This window comes from Nicotiana tomentosiformis, chromosome 10 (assembly GCF_000390325.3).
Source record: "Nicotiana tomentosiformis chromosome 10, ASM39032v3, whole genome shotgun sequence".
Classification (NCBI taxonomy): Eukaryota; Viridiplantae; Streptophyta; class Magnoliopsida; order Solanales; family Solanaceae; genus Nicotiana; species Nicotiana tomentosiformis.
In genome coordinates this window covers 31,374,383-31,388,332 of record NC_090821.1, presented here as the reverse complement: position 1 = coordinate 31,388,332, position 13,950 = coordinate 31,374,383, and the positions used below count along the sequence as shown (strand labels likewise).

General features: G+C 39.0%; 1 protein-coding gene and 1 non-coding gene across 2 annotated transcripts; one reads left to right on the top strand and one right to left on the bottom strand.

The window, feature by feature from the left end:
- Window positions 1–6,735: 6,735 nt before the first annotated feature.
- Window positions 6,736–6,842, bottom strand: LOC117274825 (small nucleolar RNA R71). Its single transcript, XR_004505002.1, has one exon. It is a non-coding gene; the product is annotated as a small nucleolar RNA R71 (small nucleolar RNA).
- Window positions 6,843–7,893: 1,051 nt separating this feature from the next.
- Window positions 7,894–8,536, top strand: LOC138899952 (uncharacterized). The gene is made up of 2 exons (XM_070186654.1): window positions 7,894–7,976; window positions 8,131–8,536. Exons 1-2 carry the CDS (start codon window positions 7,894–7,896, stop codon window positions 8,534–8,536), a joined length of 489 nt encoding a protein of 162 aa, XP_070042755.1.
- Window positions 8,537–13,950: the final 5,414 nt, after the last annotated feature.

Sequence of the window (13,950 nt, the reverse complement as noted above, 5' to 3'; positions counted from 1 at the left end):
GAATTTGATCTCATTTCATTCTGATTCCATGAGTGCCATCTCGATAGAAAAGAATGGTCTCCCCAAGATGATAGGGATCTCTTTATCAACAACACAATCGAGAATAACAAAGTCGGCGGGGAGTAAAAACTTCTCCATTTTCACAAGCACATCATCAACTATTCCCACCAGTCGCTTTATTGAACGGTCGGCCATTTGCAACCTTATACTTGTATGCCTATGCATTCCCAATATCGCTTGCTTGTAGATAGCAAGGGGCATTAATTTGATGCTAGCCCCATTATCACAAAGGGCTCATAGAAACTCACGCAATCCAATAGTGCATGGAATGGTGAAGGCTCCCGGGTCCTCTTTCTTTTGGACAACGGTTGTTGCAATGATGGAACTAACCCGGTGAGTCACATTCACCACTTCATTCTTGGTGATTCTCTTTTTAGTGATCAAGTCCTTCAAGTACTTAAAAAACCCCGGCATCTCTTTAAATGCTTCCACAAATGGAATGTTCACCGATAATTGCTTTAGGATGTCATAGAACTTCTCGAGTTTGCTATAATCAACCCTTCTAGCTAGTCTTTGAGGGAAATACGGAGGAGGTCTAGGAATTGGTGCTAGAGTTTTTGGTGCCTCTATTACCTTTTCCTTAACCTCTTCATGGTTCACTTCTTGATTTTTCACCTTCTTCGGGAGTCTTTCAACTTCAATAACATTTGGCACCTCAACTTGTGCCTTGACTTCTTATTCAAAATCTTCCACTTTGACCACTTGTTCATTCTTTCCTTGAAGTAGTTTCCCACTTCGAGTTATGATGGCCATACAATGAGAGGTTGGACCACTCCCACTAACTTTTGGGTTTGTAATTGTATCACTTGGGAGCGTGCCTTTTTGCTTCAAATTTTGTTCTCTTGAGAAATCCCACATTTGCATCTCCAACTATTGAATAGATGCAGTGTGAGAACCCACAAGCTCGGTCATATTCTTCATTGAAGTGTCAGATCTCTAAAATTGGACTCACTTGAAGAACTCTCCTTCCAATATGGAGAGTTAGAATATTTCCCCTTTGGTGGAACATAGGGGTTTGAACTCCGATTTGAAAAATTGTTGTTATTGTTACTCCAATTTCCTTGATTTGAACTACCTTGGTCGTTTCTCCACTGTTGGTTGCCTTGCCTTTGCGGGTTAGACCTCCATTGGTGTTGTTGTCCTGAACCTTGTTAGGGTTGTCTTTGATATCCTCCTTGTGAATTGTTGATATAATTTGCTTCTTCGTATTCCTCATTTAACATAGGTTGCACATCTTCCACAACATTCACCTTTTTTGTTTGGCTTTCAGTGAACATTTTTGTCAACACGTTGACATTGGTGGCAAGCCTGAAGATTACTTGATCTCTTTCTTGGTTCTCCTTAATCATGTTGGTCAAGGAAGGAGTACCATATTCAATTCCACCCGTGGTGTCTTCCGAGTGCCAAGATTGGTTATGTTGAACCATCTTGTAGAGGATTTGTGTGACCCTTGCAAATGTTTTATCCATAAAGGATCCATCCGCTGCATTTTGTCTATGGATTGATTCATAGGATCCAAGCCCATGTAAAACTTCTCCAACAAAATATTTTTCAGAAAGCCATGATTCGGCGACCTCACCAAATATAGCTTGAATCTATCCCATGCCTCATGTATATGCTCTACCGCTAAATGCTTAAAGAAGAAAATTTTATCCCAAAGCTCGGACTTCTTGCTTTGTGGGAACCATTTTGCTAGAAAAGCTCGGACAAGTTCGGGCCAAGTATGGATGGAATTAGGAGGTAGATTTTGGATCCACTGTCTTGCCTCTCCGATTAGAGAGTACTTGAACACCCTCAACCTTAAGGCATCATCCGAGACATGATTCTGCTTGTGCATTGCACACACACCTAAAACCTTTTTGAGATGTTGTGTCGGATCATCGTCGGTGGAATTTCGAAAGAACCCCTCTGCCTTTAGCATTAGGATTATACTGTGTTCCACTTTGAAAGTGGCAGCGTCAACTCTTGGAGGGACAATGGCATTTGCATCCTCAATATACTCATCTATATCTGCAAACACATTCTCTTCTTCTGGCTCGCCCATGTTTACCTAATGACACCAAGCAAAGCAAGCAAAGTGTGATGGAATAGAAGAAGACGTAAAGTAAAGCACACACTAGTTAGTAATTTCAAAATCGTACTCCCCGGCAACGGCGCCAAAATTTGATACGATGAAACTACACCTATATAAATGGTGTAAGGCAGTCGATGTCAAATATAATAACCCAACTAGGTTAGGGTTGAATCCCACAGGGAATAGGTGTGAAAAGGTTACTTGAATAGTGTGAAACTTGACTTAAGCCGTAGTTCTACTTCGTTAGTTTAAAAAGAGTTTTGTAATTGTGAATTGTCAAGAAAAGCTATTTTGTTAAGAGAATTTTATTAATTTGATTAAGAAACCAAGGTTGTATCCCCATCAATGAAATGTAATACTATCGGTGTTAATATGATATATTTCTAATGGAAGGTCCTTTGATAAGAAAATGGTTACTAATGACTACCCAATATTTTCCAATAATTAGGTAGTAATTCCTCTTTATGATTTTTCCAAATATAAAAGAGTTACAATTAAAAACAATCAATTAATGCAAAGTAGAACCCACTTATCCCTAAGTGATTCTATTAAATAAGATTTAAAGCCTTGAGTTCTTGCTATTTAATTCTACCAAACCCTAACCCACTTATCCAAGTGAAAATAGAGTAAAATGGCACTAGTCAATATTTGCAACCATCAACCATAAATGAAGCATGAGAAATGAATAGAAATCAACCAACTAATATATATATATATATATATATATATATATATATATATATATATATATATATATATTCAATGGTAAACACTCATTAACATTACACCCACTTAGCATCCATAACCTTAGTATTTAAAGTTAGCTACTCATACTAGAATACAAGAACAAAGTTATAAATAAAGTCATAAAGCTTACAAAGATGACAAAGACTTGGAATCTCTCTCAAAAGCTTCCAAAATAATGGTGTATTCAATGCTCTAAGTGTATCCTCTTTTTCAAACAAGATGGTCCACAAAAATCCTAATCATTCTATTTATAATGGTCTAAAAGTCGTGGTCAAAAAGTGACAAAAATGACCCTGCAGATCAAGTCTGCGACCACAGAATAGGTCGTAGAACGCATTTGCGGTCCTCACATCTTCATTTTCTCCGCAGAATTGATCACAAAGTTTTCCATTTTCCATCGCATTTTGTTTATGAGGTCCACATATTGGTTTCGTGACCACATATCGTACCGTAAAGTCATCTTCACTAGAACTCCATTTGCATTTGTGAGATCACTATGCGGTCCGCACAAGAGTTATGCGACCGCACAATGGATCGCAGATTTGACTCTTAGATACTGGGATGGTCTGCTTCACTCTGCGATGGGTCTGCGGTCCGCACATCACTTTTGTGGTCACAGACCTGCCTCATTTCTGCCTTTCCATGGGTTTTTATCATATTTTTCATGTTCTTTGTTTTTCAAGTCTGGTTTCCTGCAAAACACCAAAACAACATAAGAAATGACTTATAATGCTTTAAAAGATGAGCTAAAGTTTACGTAATTAGTATCAAAAGTGCCACATTTCTGTGGCACAATAGTTGACCCGAGCCCACGTCTCGGAACCAGACGAAAATTATAAAATCCGAACACCAACTCGATATCGAGTCCAACCATACAAGAATTACACAAATCCGATACCAAAATCTCGCTCAAATCCCCAAAATTCGGCCTAAGAACTTTTCTCTATTTCTCCCCAATTTTCAACCCAAATCATTAATTAAATGATGAAATAAAAGACATAAACATGGAATTTAACCAAAACTAAGTAAGAATCACTTACCCCAATCACTTCCTTGAAAATTTCTCCAAGAATCGCCTTCCACCGAGCTCCCGATATCTATTTGTTTTATGAACTCAAACCCTCATTTTTGAGATTTAATATTTTGCCCAGAAGTCCTCAATCGCGATCGCGGAAATACCTTTGTGATCGCGTAGCACAACTCAACAGCCCACAAATTTAACCCTACGCGAACATGGACATGTCCACGCAAACGCGGTAAACTACCTCCTCAACATACGCGATTGCGAAAAACATCGCGTGACCTCAGCTGCTGTTTCACTTCCTCTTCGCGAACGTGGCCAAGCCCACGCGTTCGCGGTGCACTGACTCCTCCAATTTATGCGATCGCATAGCACAACTGGCGATCACATAGAACAAAATATCTCAGCTGCCTCAATTAGCCTACACGATCGCGGACCTTCCCACGCGATCGCTGATGTTAGGCTATAAATATATATTTTAGTCACTTATTGCACTCTACTTCACTGCACTTTGATTGAGTTTGAGCTTTAATCGCTAGTTTTTTGCACTAATTGTGTGTTTTATGCCTTGTAGGAATGATTCTGATCTATGTATATGTTATGGAATGAATTCAAGCTATTCTGGAACTTTGAAGTCTGAGTAAAATCCCAAGGATTAAGTTGGGATCGTGTTCGGGGATCAACGGATGATAGTGCACTTTAAGAACGAAACGAAGAATCGAGCAGGCATACTGCGCATTGTCCAGTAAAATGCACATAACGTTTTGCTCAGAAATCAGTTGGGGCTCCACAATATATCGTTGGAAAGCTATTAAAAAGAGATATGACTTTCATGTTTTACATTTTCCCAAATTCCCAACAATGCGGCACACTGGGCCACGCACAGTGCAATGTATTAGGGTAAAAATCTGTCAGAAATTGTCAAACTTCAGAGACTGGGGTTTTGGGGTCTGTCAGGAAAAAGCACTAATGCTACTCACCCTGCTATGCGTAGTGCGACGCATGAAAAGCAATAAGTTTGCAAGTTTTCCTATTTCGGCTAGAAAAGGGTGATTTCGTTTGGCCCTGACCCTACTTGGTATAAATACATAGAAAAATGGTATTTTCTAGACTTTTGACACATCTTAGACCTAAGTAATCCAAGGAGGAGGTGGAGAAGAAAAAGCTCAAGGATTTCATCATTTAATCCTCACTCAAGACAAGGGTTTGGATTGTTTTATGTTTTTCTTTAACTTAAACATTGTTGTGATGAATTACTCCATATCCATGGAGTAGTTCTCTTTAAAGTTTGATGGATTTGGTATATTGATACTTGTTTGTGGATAACTGACTCTAGTTTTATGTATTGAAATCGTTTTGGATGTTTTAATCGTTGCATCTATATTCACTTGTTAATGTAATCGAGAGAGGCATAACTTGTGAGATCTTTGTATTATATTTTGTTGATTGAAGTCATAAATTCTTCTTAGTAATCGGAATAGGATAGTTGAATTATTGATTAAACTTAGTTAGGAGAATAATTGAGAGAGGTTCTCCTAAAGACCAATCCACTACGAATTCTTGCATATCTTCACATGCTTAAAATTGGTTCATCTTGTGAGGTTGAGACTTAATCGAGAAAGGAGTTTCTACTAATCAATTGAACTAATAACCAAGTGAATTCGAGAGACTCACTTGAACATTAGAAGTGAATTATCTAAAGTTAAATCCCAAATATTTATCTTGCACCTATCCTATCAACCCTATTTTCTCCCAATGGATAACTTCCTTTGCTTAATACTTGAGTTGATTGTCATTAGTCAATAGTTTAGTCTCTTAGTTAATTCTAGTTTAAATCAAATAAATCTCAATTGTTGATCATCTTGGATAGCAATAAAACTATAAACTAGGATAATAACTGTTTAACTCCAATCCCTGTGGATACGATATTTTAAATTACTATATTTGACTAGTGAGCATATTTTAGTGTGTGTTTTGCGCTCGTCAAATTTTGGCACCGTTGTCGGGGATTGGAAATCAATAGTGTTTGAAATAGTTTGTAGTGCTAATTCAGGAATTTTTTCTTTTTTTTTAATTTTGTTTTCCCCTTTTTATGGTTAGTGTTCTTTGACTGTGCATAGGTTACAGGTTAGATTGGTGCATGACTCGATCTTTTGGGAAATAATTGCTACCATATGAGCCAGAAATAGAAACACAACTGCAACAGCTGAAGAAGAAAAGAAATCTCACCGAGATGTTAGAAAAGGTTGGGTAATCCTCAACCAAAGATATGGCTGGAAACAGTGAAGATAATGTGGCCCTGGCTGCGACAGAGGCAGCCCAACAAAGAGAAAAAGTGGCACGCGATGCTGAAGAAGCAGGTTTTAGATATGCACAACGTATTTATGAAGAAGAGAGGGGTCACAAACTTAATCAAAATCAACCCGTGGGTGCAGGCCAATTTAGAAACATAGCTCCCGGTGCTGGGAGACCACTTGGTGATTACTCTAGATCGGTCTACAACCAAGGTTTTTCAAGCATTCGACCACCTCCCATTGTAGCAAACAATTTCGAATTGAAGCAAGGTTTGCTTCAAACTCTACAAAACTATTGTGTCTTCGGAGGAAAGATGAACGAAGATCCAAACAATCATCTAATGGACTTCTAGGAGATCATGAACACCTTTCAATATAATGGTGTTTCACAAGATGCAGTTTATCTAAGGGAATTCCCCTTCACACTGAAAGTTGATGCGAAGCAGTGGTTTTGGAGCTTGCCTCAAGGATCAATTTGAACATGGGAGGAGATGACTAGAACATTTCTTGACAGATATTTCTCCTCAGCTAAAACGGGCAAGTTTAGAAGAGAGATCCATAACTTCTACCAGAAAGATAATGAAACAGCTTTGGAAGCTTGGGAGAGGTTTAAGGAGATAGTCAGAAAGTATCAACACAGTGGTATTGAACTCTGGATGCAACTCCAGGATTTTTTTGATGGATTGACACCGGCCTCACGCAGAAAGTTGAGCAATGCAGCTGGAGGTTCGTTAATGAAGAAGACACCAGAGGAGATAGTCACTATTCTCGATGAATTATCTGAAGATGCAAATCAGTGGCCCTCTAAAAGTGTTGAAAGAAGACGGGCGAATGGTGTTCACCCGATTGATGCTAACACATCTGTGCAGGTACAACTTGATGCTATGGTGAATGAGATAAGGAAGCTGACCTTAGCCTCAATACAGAGTGAGACTCATGCATCATGTGATATTTGTGGAAGATGACACCCTACTCACGAGTGTCAAGCCTCAACTGAGAAAGTTAATACTGTTGGAAATTTTAACTTTAATGCAATGGGTCAGAGACACCCCGGTTTTTCATGGAGTTCGCCAGGAGGTACAGCAAATGCATGGCAAGAAAATAATGCCATACCTCAGGGACAAGGGGCGCCTATTTTCCAAAATCAGCAAAGGCAACAGTTTCACCCTCAACAACCAATTCAGTCTAGGTTAGAAGATCTAATGAAGTCCTTCATTTTCAAGACAGATGAGAGATTAGATGCTCATGATGTAGTTATCAAAGAACTTGGCACAGGGTTGCGAAATTTGGATAAGCAAGTGGGACAAATTTCCACCATATTGTCTGAGAGGATCCCAAGTACTTTGCCATCTGACACTGAAAGTAACCCCAAAAAAATTGTAAATACTGTAACTCTGAGAAGCAGGCAAATGTTGGAAGAGCCCACTCCGGTCCAAAAAGAGAGTGTGCCTGAAAATGAAATTGGGGAGCAGCTGAAAAATAAAGTTGATAAAAAGAAGACAGGAAAGAAGGGAGCTAACAAGAAGAAGGAGGACACTTCGAGAAGGGATGAATCTAATGAAGAAAGCAAGCACATGCCTGCTTTACCTTTTCCCTAAAATCTTTATAGAGAGAAGCTGGATAAACAATTTGAGAGGTTCCTAGATATACTGAGACAGGTTAATGTAAACTTGTCATTCACAGAGGTGCTCTCCTAAATGCCAGCTTATGCAAAATTCTTGAAGAAGATCCTTACAAAGAAAAGGAAGGTCGAGGAGACATCAGTGGTCAAACTCACAGAGTATTGCAGTGCTATCTTGCAAAATAAACTCCCACAAAAATATAGAGATCCATGGGAATTTTACTATATCTTGCTCTTTAGGCTCTATTAAATTTGATAAATCTTTATGTGATTCTGGTGCCTCAATTAATTTAATGCCTTTGTCTATTTACAGGAAGTTAGAGAGTGAGATTGGAGAGATAAGGCCGGTACTAATATCTTTGCAGCTGGCAGACCAAACAACTCTGATACCTGAGGGAATAGTGGAAGATGTTTTAGTGCGGGTAGATAAGTTTGTATTTCCTTTGGACTTTATTGTAGTAAATATGGAGGAGAATAAGGATATCCCTATCATTTTAGGAAGACCATTCTTAGCAACGGGTAGAGCAATATTAGACATACATGATAGAAAACTCATGCTGAGAGTAGGGAAGGAGACTGTAACTTTAGAGATGAATGTAGAAACGGGGGTTAAAAAGGAGAAGCCAGCTGCAAGTGTTGAATGGAAAGTGAAGAGTTCGAAAGAAAAGGCTACAACGAGTGAAAAAGATAAGTGTGGGGTGTACCCCAAAAAGGCTTAGAAGAAGTTGTCTGCATAGATGTGTGCACTGGTTCGGGCGCGTGGAATGGAGCCCGACTTCAACTCAGACCCCGATTAGATATTCAGAGAAGTTTTCTCTACCTTATGCTTTTAATTGTGTGTCATGGGGACATGCCACAACTTAAAGTATGGGGGTAGGGGGATAATTATATGTTGTATGTTGTATGTATGTTAGTTTTAGTTTTGTTTTGTAAAATTGAAAATAAATACATAAAAATTTTAAATTTTTTGACTTTTCCCGACAATGGATATCATTCGACAGGTTTCTTGAGGAATTTAAGTCGAAAGAAAAAGACAAAAAGATTTTCTTTTGTTAGGTAGTATAATAATTCCCCCTTGGTTTTTCTTTGTGCCGCGGTTCTTTTCCAAGGGTTTTGTTTGAACCGGGTGTAGTTAGTTTTTGTTTTTAGAAGTAGGAAACTTTGTTCTATGACTTGAATTGGAAGCAATATCTCTTGACTTTATTATGCCTTGAGAATAGTGGGTGCTTTAGTTGTGACGATTAGGCTCAGTTTTTGACTCTTGCATAAGCACCTTAAATTGTATAAGTTTAACTTCGCTTAACTGCTTTGACTAGAGAGTCTTGATCATCCAATCTTGAGTGAGTTATGTGCCATGTGTGTGTGAGGTTTTTGTGTTATTCTGTGTATTATATTTGATGTCTAGAACTTGCCTCGTGTGTTTGCAAAGTGAAATAGTAGTTTTGTTCTGTCTGGGAAGTGATATAGGCATTTCTTTGTTGAGCCAGTAATATGCTTTTACCCACCTAACTGTTATGTATCTTAGTTAACCCTGTTGAGCTTCTAATCCTGTTTATTTTAGCAACCACATTATAAGCCTTACCCATTTATTTGAATTGACCATCTATTTGAACCATTTACCTCTTGTGAGCACTTGAATTTGGTATGAACTTTATAAAAGTTAAAGTGTGGGGTGTTGGTTGGCTTTCGAGTGGAACTATTGAAATAAGGAAAAAGGTGCACTGTTTTGAAAAAGTAAGAGCCACTTGAATTAAAAAAACAAAAGAGATTAATTGTATGATTGTGAAAAAAATTCCTTGATAGTGGTTACTTATGATATAATTGTGCTTAAATAAGTTGGGAGTTAATGTATATTGATGTGAAGGTAGAGTTATGGTTTGACATAAGTGTGGGGTTTCGAACAATGAAATGTATGTATTAAAGTACTTAGGGAGGTGTAGCCACTTTTATATCAAAATGTATCCTACCTGTCCTGCAGCCTACATTACAACCATTAAAGACCTATTTGATCCTTGACTGAATGAGCTCGAATTAGTAGAGTAGTACACTACGGACAAGCCTATGGTTCATCTTTTGTGGCATATGAATGTTGTTTCTGAGAGTGAGTGAATTCTTTCTATCTTGAGTTCCTAATTGTTCTTAACATTTAATGTGTGTAGAACTACTCTCTATTGTTGTGTGAGGGCACTTGATTCATGAAGGAAAGGCAATGTTGTTGACCTCTATGTTAGAGTAAGTAAGTGAGTTCTGAATAATGTGTGGTACTTGTGAGTCAAATCTTGAGGTGAAGATGTTACACTATTGTGCTTAGTCTATTTTAAATATTCTTGGTGTGATGAGTTAGGAGAGTTGTTTAAAAAGGTCGTGACTATATTAGTGTAGTTTTATTGCTCGAGGACGAGCAATGGTTTAAGTGTAGGGTGTTGATGGTAGGCTATAATTATGTATTTTAGTCGCTTATTGCACTCTAATTCACTGCACTTTGATTGAGTTTGAGCTTTAATCACTAGTGTTTTACACTAATTGTGTGTTTTATGCCTTGTAGGAATGATTCCGATCTATGTAGATGTTATGGAATGAATTCAAGCTATTATGGAACTTTGAAGTCTGAGTAAAAGCCCAAGGATTAAGTTGGGATCATATTCGGGGATCAACGGATGATAGTGCACTTTAAGAACGAAACGAAGAATCGAGCAGGCATACTGCGCATTGTCCAGTAAAATGCACATAACGTTTTGCTCAGAAATCAGTTGGGGCTCCACAATATATCGTTGGAAAGCTATTAAAAAGAGATATGACTTTCATGTTTTACATTTTCCCAAATTCCCAACAATGCGGCACACTGGGCCACGCACAGTGCAATGTATTAGGGTAAAAATCTGTCAGAAATTGTCAAACTTCAGAGACTGGGGTTTTGGGGTCTGTCAGGAAAAAGCACTAATGCTACTCACCCTGCTATGCGTAGTGCGACGCATGAAAAGCAATAAGTTTGCAAGTTTTCCTATTTCGGCTAGGAAAGGGTAATTTCGTTTGGGCCCGACCCTACTTGGTATATATACATGGAAAAACGATATTTTCTGGACTTTTGATACATCTTAGACCTAAATAAGCCAAGGAGGAGGTGGAAAAGCAAAAACTCGAGGATTTCAGTATTCAATCCTCACTCAAGACAAGGGTTTGGATTGTTTTATGTTTTCCTTTTAACTTAAACATTGTTATGATGAATTACTCCATATCCATGGAGTAGTTCTCTTTAGGGTTTGATGGATTTGGTGTATTGATACTTGTTTGTGGATAACTAACTCTAGTTCTATGTATTGAAATCATTTTGGATGTTTTAATCGTTGCATCTATATTCACTTGTTAATGTAATCGAAAGAGGCATGACTTGTGAGATCTTTGCATTATATTTTGTTGATTAAAGTCGTAAATTCTTCTTAGTAATCGAAAGATGCTAGTTGAATTGTTGATTAAACTTAGTTAGGAGAATAATCGAGAGAAGTTCTCCTAAAGACCAATCCACTACGAATTCTTGCATATCTTCATATGCTTAAAATTGCTTCATCTTTTGAGGTTGAGACTTAATCGAGAGAGGAGTTTCTACTAATCAATTGAACTAATAACCAAGTGAATTCGAGAGACTCACTTGAACATTAGAAGTGAATTATCTAAAGTTAAATCCCAACCATTTATCTTGCACCTATCCTATCAACCCTATTTTCTCCCAATTGATAACTTCCTTTACTTAATACTTGCGTTGATTGTCATTAGTCAATAGTTTAGACTCTTAGTTAATTCTAGTTTAAATCAAATAAATCTCAATTGTTAATCATCTTGGATAGCAATAAAACTATAAACTACGATAATAATTGTTTAACTCCAATCCCTGTGGATATGATATTTTAATTTACTATATTCGACTTGCGAATGTATTTTAGTGTGTGTTTTGCCCTCGTCAATCGCGTACCAGAAAACCAGACACTGACACCAGAAAACTTCAGCACATCTCTAAGTCCAGAAATTGATCCTTCAACCATCCGAAACTCACCTGAGGCCCCCGAGACCTCAACCAAATATACCAACAAGTCCTAAAACACGATACGAACTTAGTCAAGGACTTAAATCACATCCAACAACATCAAAAACACGAATCGCACCACAATTCAAGCCTAATGAACTTATAAACTTTTAACTTCTACATTCGATGTTGAACCCTATCAAATCAAGTCCGATTGATCTTAAATTTTGCACACATTGACATTACAGACCTACTCCAACTTCTGGAATTGGAATCCGACCCCGATATCTAAAAGTTCACTCCCGGTCAAATTTTTCAAAAATCATCCAACTTTCCAAATTTCGCCAATTAACGCCGAAATGACCTTCGGACCTCCAAATCAACATCCGGACACGCTCCTAAGACCAAAATTACCCCACGGAGCTATTAGAACCGCCAAAACCCCAACCCGTAGTCGTCTTCACACAAGTCAAACTACGGTCAACTCCTACGACTTAAACTTTCGATTTAGGGTCTATGTGTCCCATTTCACTCTGAAACTCTCCCGAACCCGACACCAAGCACCCCAACAAGTCACATAACCACAAAATGAAATAGTGGGAGCAATAATTAGGGGATCAGGGCTAATACTTTCAAAACGACCGGCTAGAATGTTACATCCTCCCACTCTTAAAACAAATGTTCGTCCTCGAATGAGTATAGAGACATACCTAAAGTGGTGAAAAGATGAGGATAATGGCTACGCATATCATGCTCGGTCTCCCACATCGCTTCCTCGACTAGCTGACCCCTCCACTGGACCTTAACTGAATCAATGTTCTTCGACCTCAACTTTCAAATTTGCCTATCCAGAATGGCCACCGGCTCCTCAACATAAGACAAATCCTTGTCTAACTGAACTGAGCTGAAGTGTAACACATGAGACGGATCGCCATGATACTTTCGGAGCATAGAAACATGGGATACTGGATGAACTGCAGCTAGACTAGGTGGCAGTGCAAGTTTGTAGGCCACCTCTCTAACTCTCTCAAGAATCTCAAAAAGTCTGATATACCTAGGGCTCAACTTGCCCTTCTTCCCGAACCTCATAACGCCCTTCATGGGTGAAACCTAGAGCAAGACCCGCTCCCCAACCATGAATGCAACGTCGCGAACCTTCCGATCTGCATAACTCTTATGTTTGGATTGGGTTGTACGAAGTTGATCCTGAATCAATTTAACCTTTTCCAAAGCATCCCGAACCAAGTCTGTACCCAATAGCCTAGCCTCACCCGGCTCAAACCAACCCACCAGAGACCGGCATCGCCTACCATACAAATCCTCATACGGGGCCACCTGAATGTTTGATTGTTAATTGTTGTTGTAGGCAAACTCCGCAAGCAGTAAGAACTAATCCCAAGAACCCCCAAACTCCATCACACACGCACGAAGCATATCCTCCAATATCTGAATAGTGCGCTCGGACTGTCCGTCCGTCTGAGGGTAAAATATTGTACTCAACTCCTCCCAAGTACCTAACTCATGCTGTATGGCTCTCTAAAACCGGGATGTAAACTGCGTACCCCGGTCAGAGATGATAGATACCAGCATGCCATGAAGCCTGACAATCTCGCAAATATAAACCTGAGCCAGCTGCTCCGAAGAGTAAGTAGTCACCACTGGAATGAAATGAGTTGACTTGGTCAATCTATCCACAATCACCCAAACTGCATCGAACTTTCTCTGAGTCCGTGGGAACCCAACAACAAAATCCAAAGTAATCCGCTCCCATTTCCACTCCGGAATCTCTAGCTCTAAAGCAATTCACCTAGCCGCTGATGCTCATACTTCACCTGCTGACAATTTAGGCACCAAGATACATACTTCATTATGTCCTTCTTCACTCTCCTCTACCAATAATGCTGCCTCAGGTCCTGATATATATTCGCGGCACCTAGATGAATGGAGTACCGTGAACTATTAGCCTCCTGGAGAATCAACTCACGCAAGCCATCTACATTGGGCACACATAGCATGTCCTGCATCCGTAATACACCGTCATATTCAATAATGACCTCCTTGGCTTCGCCGTGCTGGACCGTGTCCTTGAGGACAAACAGGTGGGGGTCGTCTACT